At 43.2% G+C, this 23228-nt stretch overlaps 1 protein-coding gene across 1 annotated transcript in view; it reads left to right on the top strand.

Annotated features, from left to right (window-relative positions):
• The window catches only part of DCAF10 (DDB1 and CUL4 associated factor 10), a 54203-nt gene extending 36086 nt beyond the window's left edge, over positions 1–18117 (top strand). The window contains exons 4-7 of the mRNA XM_062207927.1: positions 8217–8419; positions 9924–10037; positions 13129–13274; positions 14426–18117. Coding sequence (XP_062063911.1) covers positions 8217–8419; positions 9924–10037; positions 13129–13274; positions 14426–14794 — 832 coding nt within the window. The 3' untranslated portion in view covers positions 14795–18117. The remainder of the gene's footprint in view (positions 1–8216; positions 8420–9923; positions 10038–13128; positions 13275–14425) is intronic.
• Positions 18118–23228: the final 5111 nt, after the last annotated feature.

Below are 23228 nucleotides of genomic sequence, written 5' to 3'. Positions count from 1 at the left end.
ACCTGGATACCAAAACTTAACAAAGGTTAGAAGATGGAAAAAATGAAAAGCCAATATGTAATATGAATCTAGATATATTCTAAATAAAAGTTGAATTCTGCAAGATATTAAAATATCATGATCAAATTGAGTTTATCAGGAAATGAAAAGATGGCTTATCAATAAAAGTTCTAGTAGTATAATTTACTACTGTAACAGACAAAATGAGTAAATCCATATGATTGTTTCAGTTGAAGAATAAAACTCAACAGTCATAGTTAGAAAGCAAAGAGGGGACATCATTACCAACCTTACAGAAATTAACTATAAGGAATAGTATAATCAAGGATATAGCAACAAATTAGACAACTTAGATAAATATCTAGGAAGTCACAAATTAGTGAAACTGACTCAACAATAGACTATAGATCTGAAGACCTGTAGCAAATAAAGAAATTGAACTGATAAATTAAAAATCTTCCCATAATGAAAATCTCAGGTGCTAATGCTTCACTGATGAATTCTATCAAACATTTATGTAATAAATACTATCAATCTTTTGCAAAGTATTCTAGAGATTAGAATAATTCAACTGTGAGTCTAGTATTTCTCTAAATGGCAGATAAACATTGTGAGAATAGAAAACTACAAAACAAAAATTGATATAAAATCTTGAGCAAGATATTATCAAATCAAATCTAGCCACATATATAAAGAACTAGATGTAACCACAAGGCAGAATTTATCCTAGGAATGCAGGTTTAGTTTAACATACTTCATACTAATAAATGTCAAAATCTATATCGTCTAAGACAGAAAAGCATTTAACAATCCAGCAGCCATTTCTGATAAGAATACGAACAAAAGGGAACTTCCTTAACCTAATACAGGATATCTATGAAGAACCAGTGGCTAAAATCACAATGTTTAAGACTGCATGTATTCCTCTTAAGACTGAGTACAAGGCATTCTCCACTGTCTCACATTGAGTTGGAGGTGTAGTCAGGCAAGAAATAAAATGCATCCAGATTGGAAAGGAAAAAGTAAACCGTTCTTCATGTGCAGACAATACTACTACATAGAAAATTTTAAGGAATTGACTAAAAGCCCACTAGAATAAGTTTAGCAGGCTCTAGATACAATAAACAAAAAACCTGTTGCATTTCTAGTTATAAGAAATAATCCAAAAAAAAAAAAAAACCTGCATTCACAACATTAAAAGAATACTTAAGTAATGAACTTGAAGTACGAAGTTTGTACAATGAAAACTATAAAACATTGCTGAAAAACTAAAAATTTGTGAAGAGAGATTCTATTTCATGGATTGGAACACACAATGTTATTAATAACAACTATTGGCATGTGGAGAAGCTGGAACTCTGCTTGCTGGAACCCATATAACTGGTGTTTAGAGCCATTTCAGAAAATAGTTAAGACAACTTTATAAAATGTTAAATAATGAGTTACCATATGACCCAAGGATTCCACTCCCAAATATCTACCCAGGAGAAGTTAGCACATATGGGAACACAGACTTGTTTATTGTAACATTATTAATGGCCCCAAAATGAAACCAATCCATATATTCATCAGGTGGTAAATACTAGTAGATAAACAAGATTTGTTACATCTATACAATGGAATATTATTTGGCATTGAAAAATGGACAGATTTGTATCAATATTTGCTACTATATGTATGAACCTCAAAACAGTGTTAACTGGGGGGAAAAAAAGAGCCAAGTTGTAAAAGAATACTTATTCTAGCTATATGAAATTTTCCAAGTAGGCAAGTATACAGAAATAGATAGGTTAGTGACTGACTGGGCTGGGAGTGGGAACCAGAAGTCTTTGCTAATAGTTGGGAGGGACCTTTTAGGGTGGAGAAAATGTTCTGAAACTGGATTGTGTTGATGACCACTAAACTCTATAGTGTACTAAAAATCATTTTTAAAAATTTCTGAAAAGCAAATTTGTACATATTTGTGGGTGCTGTATAATGATTTAATATGTATATACATTGTATAATGTTCAAATCAAGGTAGATATATCTGTCACCTCATTTTATCATTTCTTTAATGGTAAAATATTCAAAATCCTTTCATCTAGCCTTTTAAAAATATAAAATTATCATTACTAATATAGTATAGTCACTCTACTATACAATAGAATAAAACTTTTCTCCTTTTAACTATAATTTAGTGCCCATTAAGCTAAAAATCATTTCATTATACACTTAAGATGAATTAATTTTATGGTAAACTGTACCTCAATAAAGCCATCTTCTTTAAGTTAATTAAATTAGTGGTGAGTCTTGCGATGTTTTCACTGTGAAATCAGGAAGGAGAACATGCCCACTGCTAGTAGTGTTGTTCACATCAATGTCACAGAATCAGTGGGAAGCAGGGTCCTAGTTTCTTTCAATGAAAGAAAAAATATATAAGGGCACTACAGGAAAGTAATCCTGGTGCAAAAAATTTTTGAAGACCATGCATAGTGTTTTCATAATACACATCTTTCATGAACGTTTTGAAATACCATCATACGTAAGGACTGGTGAGGAGAAAAAAAAAGTTAATATCATTCACAGATATGATTGTCAGGAGCATCTGTAGAAAATACATAAAGATGTGGCTATATTCATTTTTATTAGCATTTGTTATGTAAACAGGCAGTGGGTCAGCTTTGACCAATGGGCCATGGTTTTCCAGATTCTGGTCTGTATAGAAAATCCTAGAAATCCTTCAGATAAATGATTAGATTTAGTAAAAGGTGACCAAGATTGTTAGATTATAAATTATGGGAGATAGGGAAGTTCCTTAAATTAAAAATAGAAATACCATATAATACAGCAATCCTTCTAGGTATTTATCCAAAAGAAATTAAATCAGTATAGCAAAGAGATCAGTGGATGAATGGATTTTTTAAATGTCATACACATACACATTGGGATACTATTCAGCTTTTAAAAAGGAAATCTTGTCATTGCAATAAGTGGGTAAGCCTGGAAGAAATAAGCCAGAACAAGAAGATAAATACTGCATATATGTGGAATCTAAAAAAATGGAATTCATAGTAATCACCATTCTACTTTCTGCTTCTAAGGGCAGAGGGTGAGTACAAGGGACAGAATTGAAGAGATGTTGGTCAAAGGATATAAAATTTCAGTTAAATGTGTTCAGGAGGTTTATATTGTACAACACGGTGGGCATAGTTAATGTGTTGGATTCTTGAAATTTGCTAAAATAGTAAATCTCACACAAATAAGTATATGAGGTAATGTGTATATTAACTTACTTGATTTAGCAATTCTACAGTGTATACCTGCTTTAACATGTGTTGTATACCATACACATATGCCATTTTTATTTAAAATAAACAGTAAAAAGTATTTATGGTCAAAATATGCATAGTGTTATAAACAATTTCTTGAAAAAAAATTTAGTTGGTTCACAGGAATAAATTCTAACAGAAGATGTGTATAATTTATAGAGAAAATTATAAAATTTCACTTGAGTGAAAGAGTCCGTAGATTAGAAGACTCCTCTAAAACAAGTATTTTTGGTTTAATTTTTAATATTCATTTTATTTACTTGAAAGGGAGAAGGGAGAAAGATGATCTTCGATCCACTTCCCAAATGCCTGCAACAGCCAGGGCTGGGGCAAGCTGAAGCTAGGAACCTGGATGTCAGTGTGGGTCTCCCATGTGGGTGGCAGGGGCCCAAGTACTTGAGCTATTGCCTGCTGCCTCCTAGAGTGTAAATCAGGAAGCTGTATGGGAAGTAGTAGCCGGGACTGGAATGAGGGACTTCAGTATGGAATGTGGGTATCCCAAGTAGCAGCTGAACTGCTGGTGCCAAATGCCCGCCCCAAGAAGGAAATTGTAAAATAAAAGGAATAAACTCATAAATATGGCAAGATGGGAGAAGAAACAATGGGAACAGAATTTTAGAAGCTAGAAAGCAAATAGATGACTCCTACTGACTTAATCAAGTTTACTTAATAAGTTCAAGAAAGTTGAACCTTAAGCTGCTAGTGGGGAAAAGTTAAGAATTTAAGACCATTTACATAGAATCTTCAAAAATCATAGGCATGGCCGGCGACGTGGCTCAACATGCTAATCCTCCACCTGTGGCGCCGGCACACCGGGTTCTAGTCCCAGTCGGGGCGCCGAATTCTGTCCCGGTTGCCCCTCTTCCAGGCCAGCTCTCTGCTGTGGCCCAGGAAAGCAGTGGAGGATGGCCCAAGTCCTTGGGCCCTGCACCCCATGGGAGACCAGGATAAGCACCTGGCTCCTGGATTCGGATCAGTGCAGTGCGCCGGCCGCAGCGGCCATTGGAGGGTGAACCAACGGCAAGGGAAGACCTTTCTCTCTGTCTCTCTCTCACTGTCACTCTGCCTGTCCCAAAAAAAAAAAAAAAAAAAAAAAAAAAAATCATAGGCATTGACAACTTTGGGTACTCTGTAATAAAAGGGGTTCAAGTCAGAGTTACTTAAGAATTTATTTCTCAGGCTGGCATTGTGGTATAGTGAGGAAAGCTGCTGCCTGCAATGCCGGCATCCCATTTGGGCACTAGTTTGTGACCTGGCAGCTCCACTTGCGATCCAGCTCTCTGCTAATGGCCTGAGAACGTAGCAGAAGGTGGTCTAAGTATCTCGTTCCTTGCTACCCACATGGAAGACCCAGAGGAAGCTCCTAGCACCTGCCTTTGGCCTGGCCCAACTCTGGCCTTTTCAGCCAGCTGGGGAATGAACCAGTGGATGGAAGGTCTGTTTCTCCCTTTCTTTCTAAATAAATCTTTAAAAAAAAGTTTATTTCTCCTCCCTTAATCCATACCAGTGTGCAGTCAACCTCCCATTTTAGCAGAAGTTTATAATTTTATCCACTAAAAAGGATAGAGAATCTGTATTAATGGATGCCAAATAGATTTGAAGGCCTTACCAAAAGCAAGGAGACTAAGTGGCGATATGCACACTGAACATTGAATTCAGGGCACCTTCTTCCAGTTGAATACTAACATTAGGATTTTTGTCCTGTATTGTGAAGCTCAAGCCCAACTCCTGCACCCAGGAGCTCCCACTCAGTTTCCCCACGCTGAATCCTGAGCTGACAGCTGAAACTAATCAGGTACTTGAGGGGCCTGCATCGCAGGGCAGCAGGTGAAGCTGCTGCTCACCAGCAGCACCTCATATCAGCTCTGGTTCAAGGCCTGGCAGCTCCACTTTCCATCCAGGTCCCTGATAATGGGCCAGGTATTTGGGCCCCTGCCACCCACAGGGAGACCAGGATGGAGTTCCTGGCTCCCGCTTTCAGTCTGGCACAGACCTGGCTGTTGTGGTCTTTGGGTAAATGAACTAGGGGAGTAGAATGCTCTATTACTCTGCCTTTTAGATCTTTTATGGGGAACAAAAGGTTCTAATATAGAGGCCCATACAAATAAGAAAAATATTTTAAAGAGATCAATAATCCCAAGACAAAACACTGCTTAATGCGAAAATGAGGTACAACAGAAGAGATGCTTCTAAAATATTGGTATTGTACAACTTAACATTAGTGATGAATCATAGGTGTTTTCTTTAAACTTTTATTTATGTACTTTGAGTAGGTTCACGATTTAAAAATTTTAAAAGTAAATGAAATTATCAGACTGCAAATTTGGAAAAGAGCCAAATAGAACTTAAAGAAGTTTAAAAAATACAGCTATGCAATTTTTTAAAGACATAGGATGGGTCAAATAGCAAATTAGATACAGCTCCAGAAGATTTGTTTGAAAGTCAGACTTACAGAAATAGAGGGAGAGAGGCAGAGATCTCTCTCCCTCTCAGAGCTAGGAGCTTCATCTGGGTCTCTCATGTGAGTAGCAGGAACCCAAGCACTTGGGTCATCTTCCATTGCTTTTCTTCCATTGCTTTTCCCAAGCTATTAGCAGGGAGCTGGATTGAAAGTGGAGCAGCCAGGACATGAACTGGTGCCTGTACGGTATGTGCCACAATAATAGTCCTAAACACAGCTTTAAAAATAGATTTGGGGGCTGGTGTTGTGATGCAGCAGGTTAAGCCACCGCCTCCAGTGCCAGCATCCTGTATGGGTGCCAGTTTGGGTGCCAGTTTGAGCCCTTGCTTTACTTCTGATCAGCTTACTGCTGATGCACCTGGGGAAGCAGCATTAAGATGGAACAAAGGCTCCCATGTGGGAGACCCGGATGGAGCTTCTGGTTCCTGGCTTCAGCCTGGGGCTATCTGGGTAGCGAACCTGAAGATGGACGATCTCTCCCTCTGCAACTCTGCCTTTGAAATAAATCTTAAAAAAAAAAAATTAAAAAAAAAAAAAAATAGGGGTGGGCTTTTGGCCTAGCAGTCAAGATGCTCACTTCCTGTATTGGAGTTACTGGATTTGATACTTGGCTCTGGCTCCAGACTCCAGCTTCATGCTAATGCAGACTTGGGGATGCAGCAGTTGATGGCTCAGGTGGTTGGGTTCCTGCTGCCCATTCAGGAGAGGGTTCCAGTCCCAGCTGGGAGCCATTAGAGGCATTGGGAGTGTGAGCCAGCAGGTAAGACCACTCTCAGCCTTTCTGCTTTGCAAATAAGTTTTCTTAAATACAAAATTAGAGGGTAAATATTGAAAAGTCACCTCAAACAAAACTTGGAAGACATGAAAGAATAGTTATTAGACAAGGAGAGTCAAATGAGAATGTTTCAAACACCTGGAGCTGCAAAAGAATTAACAAGTAACGGGCCAAAGGCAATATTGGAATAATGACTGAGGATTTTCCAAACTGCGTAAATAACACGAATCTTGAGGTTTGGAAAGTCAAGTGAGTCCCAATAAAGATCTAAAGAAATCCAGATTTACATATATCAGAGTGAAATTTCAATAAGACAAGAAGATCAGCCAGAAGAGAAATTATCCAAAGTGACTTAGCCTAATAATCAGAAAGAAATAACTATTGACTGTTAAGTTGATATGAGTTTTATGCTCAGCTAACCCTTTTATCAAAAGAAGAGCACAGATTGGGCATTATGGCACAGCAGTTAAGCTGCTGTATGGGATGCCTGGATTTCCCCCTGGCCCTTTTTGTTTGTTTTTTAAAGATTTATTTGTGGGGCGGGTACTGTGGTATAGTTGATTAAGCCACCGCCTGCAGCACCAGCATCCCATATGGGCGCCAATTTGAGTCCTAGCTGCTCCACTTCCAATCCAGCTCCCTGCTGATGCGCCTGGGAAAGCAGTGGAGGATGGCCCAAGTCCTTGGGCCCCTGCACCAATGTGGGATACCCAGAAGAAGCTCCTGGCTTTGGATCAGCCCAGCTCCAGCCGTTGTGGCCATTTGGATAGTGAACTAGCAGGTGGAAGACCTCTCTATGTGCTTCCCTCTAATTCTTTCAAATAAATCTTTAAAAAAAAAAGTTTGTTTCAAAGGCAGAAAGAGGAGAGACAGATCTTTCATCCACTGGTTCACTCCCCAGATGGCCATAACAACCAGGGCTGGGCCAGGCCAAAGCCAGGAGCTTCTTCCAGGTCTCCCACATGGGTGCAAAGACCTAAATACTTGGGCCATCTTCTGCTTTCCCAGGCATATGAGCAGGGAGCTTAAGTGGAAGTGGGGCAGCAGGGACTTGAAACAGCACTTACATGGGATGTTGGTGTTGCAGGCCATGGCTGGAACCCACTGTACCACAACACTGGTCTCACCTGGAACCCATATTGGAGTGCCAATTCAAGTCCTGGCTACTCGGCTTCCAATCCAGGTTCCTACTAATGCGTCCTGGGAGGCAGCAGATGATGGCTCAAGTGCGTGGGCCCTGCCACCCACATGGGAGACCCAGATTAAGTTCCAGGTACCTGGCTTTGTCCTGGCCCAGCGTTGGCTGTTGCAGACATTTGGGGAATGAACCAGCAGATGGACAGTATCTGTCTCTTTCTGTTACTTTGCCTTTTAAGTAGATAAAAATAGGTGTTTAAAACAAATTTAAAAAAGGAAAAGTGAAATTAAGATTTTCAGGGTAATAAACAGAATTTACCTCAACAAAGTCTTACCTTAAGCATTCCTAGAGATGTTCTTCAGAAAGAGGATGGTCTGCGAAGGAAGGCTGGAGAGGAAAGAACAAATGTGAGCACAAAAGTCGTTACACATGTGTAAACCTAGATGTAAGCTGACTGTAAATTATTTTGAATTGAAATCAAATTTTAATGTTATGGTAACTCTAGGTTTTGTTGGGTTGATTTCTTTATAGGTGTACAGAAGATGGGTGTCCACATAAGAAATTCTTTCATACACGTTTTCTCATGCGAATGAGATTAACACCAGATTGTTCCAAAATGTTGATCTCAACGTCCTCTGGATATCTCTTGATTTTGCATGATCTTGACTTAACCAAGTCTTTAGAAGTAGGCAGCTATCCCATTTTGAGAGCAAGGAGAACTACATCAAGTTCTGGTAAGCTTTTCTTTTGACAAAATGCGTTTTCGAAATAATCTTAGACATAAGAATGGCATCTATTTCTATTCTGAGAATAGCAGGACAAAGGAAAGATTAAGCAGCATTCTTTAGAAAGCTCAATGATAGCTCTTTTTCCCAAGGTAGTGAAATGATTTGATTGTATCTGACAGCATTAATTTATATCAAAAGTGGGCTAGGATGAATAACTATAAAAAATATTTTATCTTAGCTTTCTGCTAGCCAAAGACTCTTTCGTCAGTACTTCTGAATCACTCTAAGGTTTGTGATGGCCCAAGGTAGTGTCAGGTCCTGGAGTCCAGCACAGCTTTAAAGTTAACCATCATTGTAGATTTGTGTTGTGTCCCCTCTCCCAGTGCTGATTCCATAAAACATAAGTGATCTTGGGGCTTAGAAAAAAACTTAAGTACTATACTTGATCAACATTAAAGAGACTACATCTACCTTTGGGAAGGAGAGGACTGGTCTGGGAACATATCATTTATAATATTGTGTTTATGAACAAGAACCCAGAAGAACATTTGGATCACAATATGTTCATAAGCTGCTATTAGAAGGCAGCTTAAAATGATCAGAATCTAAGTTCCCAGGGTCACTGATTTTCCTTTGGGAAGATATAGCATAATTATAGTACAGTTGCCCAATTTAATTGATAAAATTTAAGTTTTACCAACCTACCTGCAAGACAGGAATTCATAGATTAGTGAATATTTTTCAATTCAGAACTGCCTTTCTAAAAAAGTTAAATATTGATAACCAACTTTAGCTTAGTGAGAAATAGTGATTTAGAAGGTCTAGTTGAACTTTGACTCAACAGCCAAGAAGGTTTCTGTCTCCTAAAGGTAATTCTGATACCAAATAACATGATAGGAAATCACATTACTTAGAATTCCCTGTACAGGTGGGGCCACCAAAAAGTGTAATTTAATCAGAGTGCTGTGTGGTGTAATATATCACACTCAAACTACCTGATGCTCATTTTATTTCTTCTGCAGACTTGGAGGTAAAGCTTTGTACTATATTTCAGGAACAGGGCTTGTATGATTTCAAGAGTGATACATTTTTTGGTATGCTTTAGAGGAAGATTGGTCTGTAGTTTTTGGACCCACTGTAACATTAACCAACAGGCCAAATAGCTTAATTTAATTTTCCCTGAATTATTTGGTTCCTTTCAGTATATAAATGACGGGGGAATAAAATACTGTGCTTATTTGGGTTTTCATTTTTATTTCCTATAAGCAAGTTTTTGGTGAAAGATTTTAGAATGGGCCTAGGCCTTAGGACCCTTCAAAGAACAGCCCTGCCTTTCCTTGGTTCAGTTCATAGCCCAGTTTTGAGGTTTTTTTTTTGTTTGTTTTTGTTTTTTTTTTTTTTTTTGCCATGTTTCAGGTGGATTTCAAAACTATGGTTCAAAATAGATAAAGAGTTAAGAGACTACCAGAGGTACTCTAGGCTAATTGTCAGAACTCTTTGTATTTTCAAGATTTGACCACTTCGTCAAGTTCTTCTGGTCCTAGAATTTCTGGTTCACCTTGTCATCACAGCGATTCTAATTCAGCTTCTGAGAAACACATGTCACGAGCCTCTCAAAGAGAAGGTACGTGAGAAGTCACATCATATAATCCTGCAGTACCACGTAGCTTTACTTGGTTGGTTTTAATCTATAAAAGTAAGAGCTATTAGAGATGAGGCGGTTTCTTACTCCCTGAGGTTTGACTGGCTTTGGTTTAAATCTTCGAGGGAATTTGAGCTTTGGTTTTATCACCTGGACCAAATTTGGTCTAGTTGGGAGAGGATGTAGTTGGGAAATGTAGATTTCAGTCCAGGTTCTTATGAAAACTAAGATTATGCATACAAAAGTGCTGTATAAATATGACAATGCATTTATCAGCTAATAGCTAAAGTCACTTGGTCCCAAGCCCAGGAGGCTTTTGCTCCTCCACTTCCTTGCCCCGGCAATGCCTGACATCCTCAGAGGGCAACGGAATAAAATGAGCTGCAATCTGGTCCCAGTCTGTAGTTGCCAGTTTCCCCCCAGCCAGTCTGGCAGAACTGGATGCTCTGCCCTTCTGCCCCTGGCTGAAATGCGTTCTGCCGCTCACATGCTGTTCCTCTCCATACAGATCCTCGTCTTAGCCCTTGCACCATTTTTTTTTAAGACTTATTTTTATTTATTTGAAAGAGTTGCAGAGAGAGGGAGAGACAGAGAGAGAGGTCTTCCATCTGCTGGTTCACTCCCCAAATGGCTGCAATGGCTGGAACTGTGCTGAGCCAAAGCCAGGAGCCAGGTGCTTCCTCCCTGTCTCCCATGTGGGTGCAGAGGCCCAAGAACTTGGGCCATCTTCTGCTGCTTTCCCAGGCCATAGCAGAGAGCTGGATCGGAAGAGAAGCTGCCGGGACTAGAACCGGTGCCCATATGGGATGCTGACACTTTAGGCCAGGGCTTCTAACCTGCTGTGGCACAGCACTGGCCCAGCACCACTTATTGTTTATCCTCTTGGTGCACCGAGTACTAATGGTTACATGACTCATTTTTGGTCAGTTTTCGGAGGTAGGCTTGTCTGTACCTGGATATTTAGGACAGGGACTAAACCTTAGACTTCTGAGTTGTTTTCTCTGGATGGCTTCACCTGGTAGGTGCTGGTTCTCTTGTTTGACAACTCAGTAAAATGTCTTAACAGCCCTTTCTAACCTAACTGATGGCTAGACTCTCCCTGTTCCCTGGGTGTTGAAGCCTGTGATGTTTCACTTAACGGTTAAGAAGTCCTTCCCTAGGGCCAGCATCCCATCTAGGTGCTGGTTAGAGTCCTGGCTGCTCCACTTCCTATCCAGCTCTCTGCTATGGCCTGGGAAAGCAGTAGAAGATGGCCCAAGTCCGTGGGCCCCTGTACCTGCAGGGAAGAAGCTTCTGGCTCCTGGCTTTGGATCAGCACAGCTCTGGCCATTTCAGCCATCTGAGGACTGAATCAGTGGATGGAAGACCTTTCTCTGCCTCTAACTCTGCCTTTCAAATAAGTAAATCTTAAAAATAAATAAATAAAAAAAGTCCTTCCCTTAAATGTAAAAGATGTATGCCTATTTGTAGTAGAAATGTCTCTGCAGATCTACCTTTTCTTTCCCTTCTACGTGAGCTATGGTAAATCAGCAAAATGATCATCAAGAAACAAGTGTTTATTGATTGGTGACTATGCCATCCATGAGGGAAAAAAGATAGTTCATATGCTTGCCTGTTATTGGCCAGTGGTGAACACGAAACAAATATATAGCAGTTTCATGCTAGAGAGAGTTGGAATTGAGGGAAGAAATACTGTATGAGGAGCCTGGGAAGAGAAGTGGAAGGTTAGAGGGTGGACACAAAAAGGGAAATGGGTGGGGGGTGGGGAGGTTTACAGGTGAAGTTGTTGTGATTGTTGGAAATCCCGAGTGCTGCTCAGGTGTTAGAATATGTCTGTGCCACCCTTTGGTGGATATAGCAGCTTTATCCAGAGACTTTCAAACTCATTTCAGCATTGAAGATATTTTAACATTAACTCTGCTGTGAATTCTTAAGGATGCAGAATAAATAAAACCCAATTAGGTCTGGTTGAAGCAAGATTAGCGAGGCTCTTGAGCCTCCGGTATTCGCCATGTGACTTCAGCTCTCACTTGGTTCCTTCCTTTTGCCAGTTCTTGAGACGCATCCAAGGGGCACAACCAGAAAACCACTGCTTAGCTTTAATAGAATGGTCTTCTGTTTTTTGTTCTAGTTTAAGAATTCTGAAAATCTATGTTTTCTCTAAAATTGTTCAAAGTTCTGTCATGTGTGAAGTCATTGTTTTAGTTATAGGTTGGTCATAACAGTGCAATTAGGATCATCACACGTCTCCAATAGTGTGGTAACGTAAAGGGAATTTTTAAGATCTCTTTGCAAAACGGTTCACAAAGTAACTCCTTCCATAGTTGAACTATTTCTCTTAAGCTTCTAAGCTCCTTCCTTACAATGTCCGTGAAAATGGTTCTCCACATGGCTGAAGGCCAGAACATATTCCATCCCCAACAGCAGTTACTGTCAACAGGGCTAGGGAGGAAGAACGGGCACCGTTGAGGCACCAGGAAGAGGTGTGATGTGCAGTGTGTCACATCTCTTGTTTTGATGTGCCTCTGTGTGAAGTGTCCTCCCTCACCTCCAAAATTGTCTGTTACAGTATTCACGGCCCCCAACTTAGAATGGTTCAGCTAACTTTTCAGTTCTGATGTGAAAGCTGTACGCATTTCATAGAAACTGCATTTTGAATTCTGAATTTTGGTCTTTTGCTAGGCAAAAGATGTTACTTCCAGGCATACCCTTTTCCCGTGCCTGCACCTGCAGGATCCACACACACAATCATTGGTGAGGCCCCACTTTGACGTGTGGCAGCACGAGGGGCAGACTCAGGAACGAAAGCCCAAGATGTGATGCTGTCTCAGGCTGGCAGGGGCAGTGAGCAGTAGCTCCCAGTCAGCACACAGTTGAGCCTGCACCCTACAACGCACTGTGTTGCTAAGCCAGCGTGTTCAGGAGGCTCAGTGGTCAAGTGCATCTTCAGCTGGGGATGTAACCCCATTGTGAATCAAAGAGAGACCAAACATCCTGATGCTGTCGTCAACTTGAATGCAGTCTTAGTCTTCAGATAATACGAATCTTTTATCCTTCTTTTCTTGTATCTCAGGAGTTTCACCACGAAACAGTCTTGAAGTCTTAACCCCTGAAGTTCCTGGTGAAAGAGACCGTGGAAACTGCATTACGTCCCTACAGCTGCACCCGAAAGGCTGGGCCACTCTTCTTCGGTGCTCAAGCAACACTGATGATCAGGAGGTACAGGTGGCAGCACTCCGCCTTCAACAAGGCAGATGGGCCAGACTGCCATTGCCAAGTGTGCAGACCCTAGCCCTGGACACAAGTCCCCACCCTCCAGGGTGCACACTGTTGGAGACCTGGCTTCCCTACCTTTCTGTCTGACTTCTTTTGCTTCCTGGTGTCTTTATCCCTTGCAAACTCTTACTCCTTTCCTGCCTAGTATTAGGAAGCTGGGAAGTATTTTCAAAGGCCATGATCACCTTAGATTATGCCTCTTAATTCTTCCCTCCATTTTACCTTAAAGACAAAACAAACTTGCATAATAAACATGGGACTGAGATGGTTCAGCTATAATGGCTAAATGTGAAGTTTTGCTAAGCCAATTGAATATTTTTTTTTTTTTGACAGGCACAGTGGATAGAGAAAGAGAAAGGTCTTCCTTTTTTCCGTTGGTTCACCCTCCAATGGCCGCTGCGGCTGGCGCACCGCGCTGATCCGATGGCAGGAGCCAGGTGCTTCTCCTGGTCTCCCATGGGGTGCAGGGCCCAAGCACTTGGGCCATCCTCCACTGCTTTCCCGGGCCACAGCAGAGAGCTGGCCTTGGAAGAGGGGCAACCGGGACTAGAACCCGGTGTGCCAGCGCTGCCAGGCGGAGGATTAGCATATTGAGCCACAGTGCCGGCCCAAATTATTTCTTCCTAAAAAATCAGGGGAAACTAGAAAAGGAATAGGTCTAAGTGGGTTCTTAAGGGGAAGGGTCTTAAATGGCTTCATGATTTTCAACACTCTGAAAGGCAAGAATGTTCCAAGTATCTCACTGGCTCTAGAGAGGCTAAAAGGAGAGAAGAGCCTTGAGGTCTGTAGGGGAAACGTTACCATAGGGCTTGAATGTACCCCAGGAATAAAGATCAAAATGGTCCTTGTCCTCGGAAAAGGGACTGCATCACTATTGAAGTCACAAGCAGCCTCAGAGCATCATAGCACAGAATAAGTTGGGTTTAAGAAGGTAAGGGACCTACAAATCCTGTTGGTTGGAAAAGGCATAGTGTCCATCTGATTGCTTGCCTGCAACAGTTCCATGGCACTGGCGATCTGTGGAGCTCTTTAAAAGTAAGGGATCTCCTCAGCGCTGTGTGGGTCTCTAACCTTGATTTGTCTTCTCTGCCTAGTGGACCTGTGTCTACGAATTCCAGGAAGGAGCTCCAGTGCGACCCGTCTCACCACGCTGCTCTCTACGACTGACTCACTACATTGAGGAAGCCAACGTGGGCAGGGGCTATATCAAAGAACTGTGCTTCAGCCCAGATGGGCGAATGATTTCTTCCCCTCATGGCTACGGGATCCGCTTGTTGGGATTTGACAAACAGTGCAGTGAACTCGTTGACTGTTTGCCCAGAGAAGCCAGTCCCCTGCGGGTGATCCGTTCTCTGTACTCTCACAACGACGTGGTACTGACAACAAAGTTCTCTCCGACGCATTGTCAGATTGCCTCAGGGTGCCTTAGCGGCCGGGTTTCTTTGTATCAGCCAAAGTTTTAGGCACAACTTACATCAGATAAGGAACTCTTCTGGTCTTTGACTTACAGATTACTTCAATTTAGGTGAAGTATTTTCTTTTTAGAAGATCTAAGTTTGGGTCAAGATCCTGGTTCTTATGGGTCCATGAACACAGCGCGACCTGAGCACGTGGTCAGCATCTCCGAGGTGGACGCGGCGCAGCAGCCCCCTTCGGCATTCCTCTGCTCCTGCTCGCCTGTGCCGCTCGGCTCCCCCTCTTCTGGGTATTTTGCACAGCAGCTCTTGTTAAGCTCCTGTCTTTTCTTCCCTCCCTCCTTCCCTTTTCCACTTTGGTGTGAATATTGTGGACGTTTGACAGGAGTATTCATTGGGATAGGAGAAACAACCTGTGATCCTAGTATTGAATAAAACCCAGAAGTTTGATGTTGGCACACTGGCTGTTGAAAAAGAAATCTCATCGTCATTGATCAGTATAGTTGGCATTTTACATTTGCTGTTGTATTTCTCTATATATGCTCTATATTTCTGAGCATGGATAATGCCATTCTCATAATTGTTAGTCTTGCAAATTATGCAGGTTTTTTTTCATGAGAGGGATTTGTTGTGAGATTCCAGGAAAGATATCACCGCCTCTCTGCACTTTACTTGTATGAATTTAGAGTCTCTTGCATGTGTCCTTAACTGGTACTCTGTTCCGTCAGCGGCGTCGGAAGGGAGAGTGGAAGCGACGGGCTTTGGTTATTCCCATCGAACAGAAGAGGCCTGGTTAGTTTACTGCAGTATCTCCACGGATGTGGTGGCATCCATGCTACTTAGTGCCGGGGTGAAGGGCGCTCACGAGTGAGGCGCGGTCTCTTACGTCTTTCTGTAGGCCAGGTGTCGCCACCTCAGCTCCGTCATTGAGGACTCCTGTAGTCCCCTTCCACTGTCATCCTACCCACGGTGGTTTCCACATCCAAGGCACAGACTAAGTACTGATATGAAGTAGCGTTGTTTTTTTTTTTTGGTTTGGTTTTATGGAATGCAGCAAGTAAAAGCATCAAGCAGTTCAAAAAAATGTTTAAAAAGCATCAAGCAGGGGACCAGGGGTCAAGCACAAGGCCTGCTGCCCTGTTGAATAAGCTTTCTTTGAATCTCCATGAAGAGTGGGATGGTATTTAGAAGAGACTTTCCAGAATCTGGAGTTATTTAAGCCATGCACTAGCCTTGCCCTCTTAGCTGCATTGTTAGGCCGGCGGTTCTCCGATGTGGGGGTGCACTGTAATCGCCGAAGAGCTTGTAGAAAATGCTCAAGCCTGGGCCTCACCCAAGGAGAGGACAGGAATCTGTATCCTTACAGGAACCCCAAGTAACCTCTGGGTGATCTCTGCATCACAGTTTAAAAACCCCGCCCTTAAACAGCAGTTACCACTTCTGTAACCACTGGTGCTCAGCACTTCCCAGAAGGTGTTCTGATTATTTAAGTAGTAGTGATAAGTGAATGAAAGCAGTTTTAGAGGCAGAAAAGGAACTGAGCGGGTTATCTGGCAGGTGAGAAGTTCAGCGAGTTGCCTGAAGTCCTTCTGCAGAGTTGGTGGCAGACCCAGAAGCTGACCTCCTCTCGGAATTCCTGGCTCAGGGCGGCTTCCACCCTAGCGTGCTGGCTGTTAGAAGCCATGGCTGTGAGCGCTTCTCCCGTAAGTCGCATCACTGACAGCACCCAGAAACCAGCCAGGTTGAACAAGGAAAGCATGGGGTAGAGCCAAGAACACCAGCCACAGACGGGAAGCGTTTTCAATCGTACCGAAAAGCTTCGGCAACCTAATACGCGAATAAAAAGGGTATTTCTCTGTAGGACCTACCAAACAGACATTCACATACAGGCACGGAGGTGATAAACATTCTCACTGGGAGCACTGTTGGTTTTCAAACTAGTTTTAAAAATTAGATCATTTTACCACAGATGTTGAAGAAAGGAATTTTTTGGTCATTGAAAATTACCACAAAGCGTAGTAAGAACAGGCTTGCCAGAAATTATGTGAAAAACACATACTTAAAATACATTTTGGGATGTAGAACCATCCAAAGATGTCATCATTAAAAATAAACTACCAAGTACCACAATCTGATGCTAGGCAAGACTACGTGAATCGTAGCAGCCTTGGCCAGAGCTCCTGTCAAATGCTGCTCCCACGTGGTGCCCAACTCTGAATTCAGCCAGTGGTTTTTTGAACCGCTACAGAGTACCAGTTGTGCTTCAGATAACTACACTCTGCTGCTCCTCCCAGACACCTCACCAAGTCAGTGGGATGAGCCCCAGCTTACTTTGCGGGGGGAAGGCGAGGCAGGAGGATTAGGAGGGCTGGGCGGCTTACCTTAAGTCGGCAGTGGGCGGCAGCACTGGCATTCCAGCCAGGGATTGTCGTAGGCCAAAGCTTGTGCCTGCTGCTCTACCATTGCACCTTTTAGTTAAAGGCTAGTCCATGGGCTTGTAAGTTCGTGTAGCATCTTCTGAAGTTTGGGATTAGATTCCAGACCCAGCTCACCTTCCGGTTCAGGTAAAAGAACCTCCGCAAGGCCGATGAGTTCCACGAGAATGCCGTCAACTCAGGACACACATCGAAGTCCATTTGTAACCGGAAAGCCACAAGCAGGACAAACAGCTGTCAGACCGAAGGAGAACAGTGAGGGCAAGCATCCCTGAATTTAAAAAAAAAAAAAGCCTCAGAGGTGAAGAGGTGAGACTTATCACACACACAGCCAGCAAACCCCCAGGAGAGCTTCTGTCCTCCTGAGATACCGTCACCATCACGAGGGCCTCGGCCAGCACGCGGCAAACACAGGCCTGAAGGGCGGGAGGCGGCCCTGCCAGCAGCCAGGCAGTCCCTCACGTGGCCAGGCCCCGTTTCCTGGGGAAGGGAAAAATCGAATCTCGTGTTTTCTACTCTAAATTTTACTCAAATGTTTTTATTCACAAAAGTTGGTAAATGTATTCTAAGTGGTAATGTAATATAATCATGGGTAAAATGTAGTATAAATTGTTGTTTTCAAAAGCTCTCTCCAGAACAGTCTATTTATGGCAGTGCTGTATTAGTTAAGGACAAGTATACAATAAATAGTTCCTTATTTTTAGTTGTGAAAATGAAGTGTGTAAAGCAGAAGACAGCTCTAACTTAGTCTGTTAAAAAGGTGTGTCTGGTCTTTTCCCCTCTCAGAAGCCCAAAGCACATGTCTGTTTTGTCATGGATATCCCCAAGAGGCAGCTATACCAAAAATTTTAGGAAAACAAGAACGCGGGAAATCACACGCTCCCTGCTCCTGGCTCTGGAGCCGGGCCCACGCTGCACGCCTGTCGGAGCTGTGACCCCCGGCGCGTGTACCATGGGGCAGGCGTGCCCGGAGCCCGCGGTCCTGGCGCCGCGTGTCTGACACCTGTAGTTGGAAGGCCGGGGCTGAAGACAGTGGTCCCCACCGACTGACCAGCGGGCCGAGCGCTGGGAGACTGCACTCCGACAGTCTGCCACGGTCCCGAAGGGGACAGCACGCAGGAATTTGGGTCACTAACTTTGTAAGTGCCAAAACCGAAATCTTGGAATTACTTTTGATGCAAGTCTTTCAGGAGTGTAAGTGTGCCTCCCGCCTAACTAGTGCGCTCCGTGTAACTTCTTCCCAGTGAGGAGTCACAGTCATGTGTTACTGCAGACCCCTAGTGAGCTGTGACCCGCACGGGCTGTAGCAAATACGATGCCTCAATCCCTGTCCCCGGTGCTTCCCTCAGTCCCGAGGCCTAGAGAAGCATCTGCCTTGGACTGCCGGCTTGTTTTCTATCTGCTAGGCAGCGCGTTCTGCCGCCTCCTGACCTGCCGCGTGCCGGTGTGGCGAGCTGGGGCGTCCCGAGCGCCTCGGTCTGATCGGACAGACTCCGGGCACGCAGTCTTTGCAGCGGCCCCCTGCTTGCTGTCCGCCCCTTGACTGTCACAGCAACCATCCAGGAAGTATGAGCGCCGGGTTCCAGGCTGAAACTAGGCCAGCTGCTACCAATCAAGACGCCGCCGGGTGGCAGGATAGACCGCAGCGTGCCAGCGGCAAAGGCCCCGATCGGCGGAGGGCTCCTCCGTGCTTTTAAGGAGAGAGAGAGAGCGCGCAGCGGGAGAAATGAAAAAGTCCACACAGACAAGAGGACTTTGTCAGTAACCACTCAGCTGTGTGCTGGGAGTAGCACATGTTGGAGGTGCAGGGCAGTCTCCTAGGTTGTTCTACAATTTATATCCTGGAGATAATCCTAAATGATGTCCCAAGAACCTCTCCTACTCAAATAATGCAAATTATGAAAAACTCTCCAAATCACTTTTATGCGGCTCTCTTTAGTTGTGAATGAATTAGTGGTAGAGTGACAGGCTTCAGCAGAGCCCCAAGGGCCATGTTTCCCATACAGACAGCCTCCTGTATGTGTGGATCTAGTATTCGTGTCACTAGAAACCAAAGTGTCATGCAGAGATAATAAAATAACTTAAAATTTGAATCTGGTCCAAAGTCTATAAATGGCAGCACCTGCAGCTTTTCTAAGCTGTCCAGGCACAGATTGCATGGCATTTGGGTTTCTTTTAAATTTCACTGCACCTTCTCCTGGCAGACTGCGCTTTCTGCTAAATTTGAATTCACATTTGCAGGAAATGTAAAGTGATGCAGATACCATACCAGACACCCAGGACATTCTCTCCGGTTCCGAGCTGCTGTGACGTTCTCGTGCTAGACTGTCAGCTCCTGGCGGGCAGGGGCTGGCTTATTTATCCTCGAGTCTTCAGTCCCTGGTACAGGACCCGACACAGAGCATTTGTTCAATACTCGTTGAATGAGCCAACTGAACCTTCACATGTGGCCCCAAGCTCCCAAGAAGCTAGGACACGATGTGTGAATTACCCAGGACCAGAGGAACCCATTGCTTAGTACATCTAATAGACTGTTCAGAGGAACACAGTTCTGGCTGCAAGTAACCGTTTCTCATGGGTTTGGAAAACTACAGGTTAGCACTCAACTCTGCATTCAACAGCCATTGGGATCCCTACTGTGTGTCTAGTCGGACACTACAGACCGAAGGATCAGAGATCTCTGAAGGTCCGGGTACTTCATGGAGGCCGTTACCATCCATGCAGAGCTCACGGGCGCTGGACCTGTGCACTCGGAGGGCCCCGCACCCAGCAAAGCGCCTCGCCGGACGGATGCTCTGCTGTGGCCATCCTGAATGTGTCTGAAAAGGGGCCTGCATTTTTATTTTACACTGGATACACAGAATTAAGTCGCTGGTCTTGCTAAGATGTTATCATTTTGACAAGTTGGAAACAAAATAATAAAAGTTTCATTATCTTCCATCTATCTTCTAGAAAAGATGTTCACAATCATTGAAAACCAGCTAGCGGGGCCAGCATTGTGGTGTAGCGGGTTAAGCTGCCACCTGCAGGGCCAGCATCCCATGTAGATGCCAGTGTAAGTCCCAGCTGCTCCACATCTGATCCAGCTCCCCGCTATTGTGCCTGGAAAAGCAGCAAAAGATGGCCCAAGTGCTTGGGCCCCTGCACCTACATGAGACCCAGAAGAAGCTCCTGGCTTTACCTGGCCCAGCCTTAGCCATCTCGGCCATTTGGGGAATGAACCAGGGGATGGAAGATCTTTCTCTGTGCCTCTGCCTCTCAAGTAAATAAATCTTGAAGAAAAAAAACCAGCCAGACAGTGCATGACTTAGTGTTTAAACTTCAGAAGTGATTTTACTATCTCCCTCCTTTGAATTTGCTGACAGCCGAAATGGTCTGTGTTTCAGAACTGGAAGGCCTAACACACAATTGGCTCTTACCTTTTGTCTGGAGTTGCTTTGAGTCTTTCATAAGTGCATTTATCTTATCTGTAAACTTACCTACATAAATTTGTACGGCTTTACTAACTTATTACATGTGCACATAATATTTTGGAACAAGCCTACCACATAGTATACTATTAACACGATAGTATGGGCGGTAGGCATTAGGCTGAACAGTTAAGGTGCTGGTTGGGACGAGCCCCCCCCGCCCAGCCCCCATCTGAGTGCCTATGTTTAATACCCGACTGCAGCTGCCGACTTCAGCACCCAGCTAATGCAGACCCTGGGATGTGGTGCTGGGCCAAGTGCTTAGGTCCCTGCCACCCATGTGAGGGACTTAGTTGAATTTTTTTTTAAAGATTTGAGGGGGCCGGCGCTGTGGCTCAGCCGGTTAACACCCTGGCCTGAAGCACCGGCAGGGCGCCAGCCAGTTCTAGTCCCAGCTGCTCTTCTTCCAACCCAGCTCTCTGCTGTGGCCTGGGAAAGCAGTGGAAGATGGCCCAGGTCCTTGGGCCCCTGCACCCACGTGGGAGGCCCGGAAAAAAAGCTTCTGGCTTCAGATGGGCGCAGTTCTGGTCAATTGGGGAGTGAACCATCGGATGGAAGACCTCTTTCTCTCTGCCTCTCCTCTATGTAACTCTGACCTTCAAATAAATTTTTTTTCATTTATTAAACTTTTATTTAGTGAATATAAATTTCCAAAGTACAGCTTATGGGTTACAATGGCTCCCTCCCTCCCATAACTTCCCTCCCACCCGCAACCCTCCCCTTTCCCGCTCCCTCTCTCCTTCCATTCACATCAAGATTCATTTTCAATTCTCTTTATATACAGAAGATCAGTTTAGTATATATTAGGTAAAGATCAACAGTTTGCCCCCACATAGCAACACAAAGTGAAAAAATACTGTTTGAGTACTAGTTGTAGTATTAAATAACAGTGTACAGCACATTAAAGACAGATCCTACATAATATTTCTTTAAATTAATTTTCTATGCCATTTCCAATTTAACACCAGGGTTTTTTTTTTTTTTCATTTCCAATTATCCTTATATACAGAAGATCGATTCAGTATATAATTAGTAAAGATCTCATCAGTCTGTACCCACACAGAAACACAAAGTGTAAAAATACTGTTTCAGTACTAGTTATAGCATCACTGCACATTAGACAACACATTAAGGACAGATCCCACATGGGATGTAAGTACACAGTGACTCCTGTTGCTGACTTAACAATTTGACACTCCTGTTCATGGAGTCAGTAATCTCCCTAGGCTCTAGTCATGAGTTGCCAGGGCTATGGAAGCCTTTTGAGTTTGCTGACTTTGGTCTTATTCCGATAGGGTCATAGTCAAAGTGGAAGTTCTCTCCTCCCTTCAGAGAAAGGTACCTCCTTCTTTGATGGCCCTGTTCTTTCCACTGGGATCTCACTCAGGGATCTTTTATTTAGGTCTTTTTTTTCTTCTCCATGGTATCTTGGCTTTCCATGCCTACAATACTCTCGGGCTCTTCAGCCAGATCCGAATGCCTTAAGGGCTGATTCTGAGGCCAGAGTGTTGTTTAGGACATCTGGCATTCTATGAGTCTTTGTGTATCCCGCTTCCCATGTTGGATCCTTCTCTCCCTTTTTGATTCTATCAGTTAGTATTAGCAGACACTTGTCTTGTTTGTGTAATCCCTTTGACTCTTAGACCTATCAGAGCCATCAATTGTGAACTGAAATTGATCATTTGGACTAGTGAAATGGCATTGGTACATGCCACCTTGATGGGATTGTATTGGAATCCCCTAGCACATTACTAACTCCACCATTTACATTCTTCTCAGCAGTACATGGAACCTTCTCTAGGATTGACCACATACTAGGCCATAAAGCAAGTCTCAGCAAATTGAAAAGAATTAGAATCATACCATGCAGCTTCTCAGACCACAAAGGAATGAAATTGGAAATTAGCAACTCGGGAATCCCTAGAGCACGTGCAAACACATGGAGATTGAACAGCATGCTCCTGAATGAACAATGGGTCATAGAAGAAATTAAGAGAAATCAAAAATTTTCTGGAAGTAAATGAGGATAAAAGCACAACATACCAAAACCTATGGGATACAACAAAAGCAGTGTTAAGAGGAAAGTTTATATCAATAGGTGCCTACATCAAGAAATTGGAAAGGCACCAAATAGATGAGCTTTCAAGTCATCTCAAGGATCTAGAAAATCTGCAGCAAACCAAACCCAAACCCAGTAGGAAAAGAGAAATAATTAAAATCAAAGAAGAAATCAACAGGATTGAATCCAAAAAAACATTACAAAAAATCAGCCAAACGAGGAGCTGGTTTTTTGAAAAAAAAAAAAAAAAAAAAAAAAAAAAAAAAAAAAAAAACCAAAAAACAAAATTGACACCCCATTGGCCCAACTAACTAAAAAAAGAAGAGAAAAGACCCAAATCAATAGGATCAGAGATGAAAAGGGAAACGTAACAACAGACACCACAGAAATAAAAAGAATCATCAGAAATTACTACAAGGACTTGTATGCCAGCAAACAAGGAAATCTATCAGAAATGGATTCTTGGACACATACAACCTACCTAAATTGAGCCAGGAAGACATAGAAAACCTAAACAG

This window comes from Lepus europaeus, chromosome 12, assembly GCF_033115175.1.
Source record: "Lepus europaeus isolate LE1 chromosome 12, mLepTim1.pri, whole genome shotgun sequence".
Lineage (NCBI taxonomy): Eukaryota > Metazoa > Chordata > Mammalia > Lagomorpha > Leporidae > Lepus > Lepus europaeus.
The sequence above is the reverse complement of the archived record's forward strand: the minus strand, read 5'-3'. Positions and strand labels throughout refer to the sequence as shown.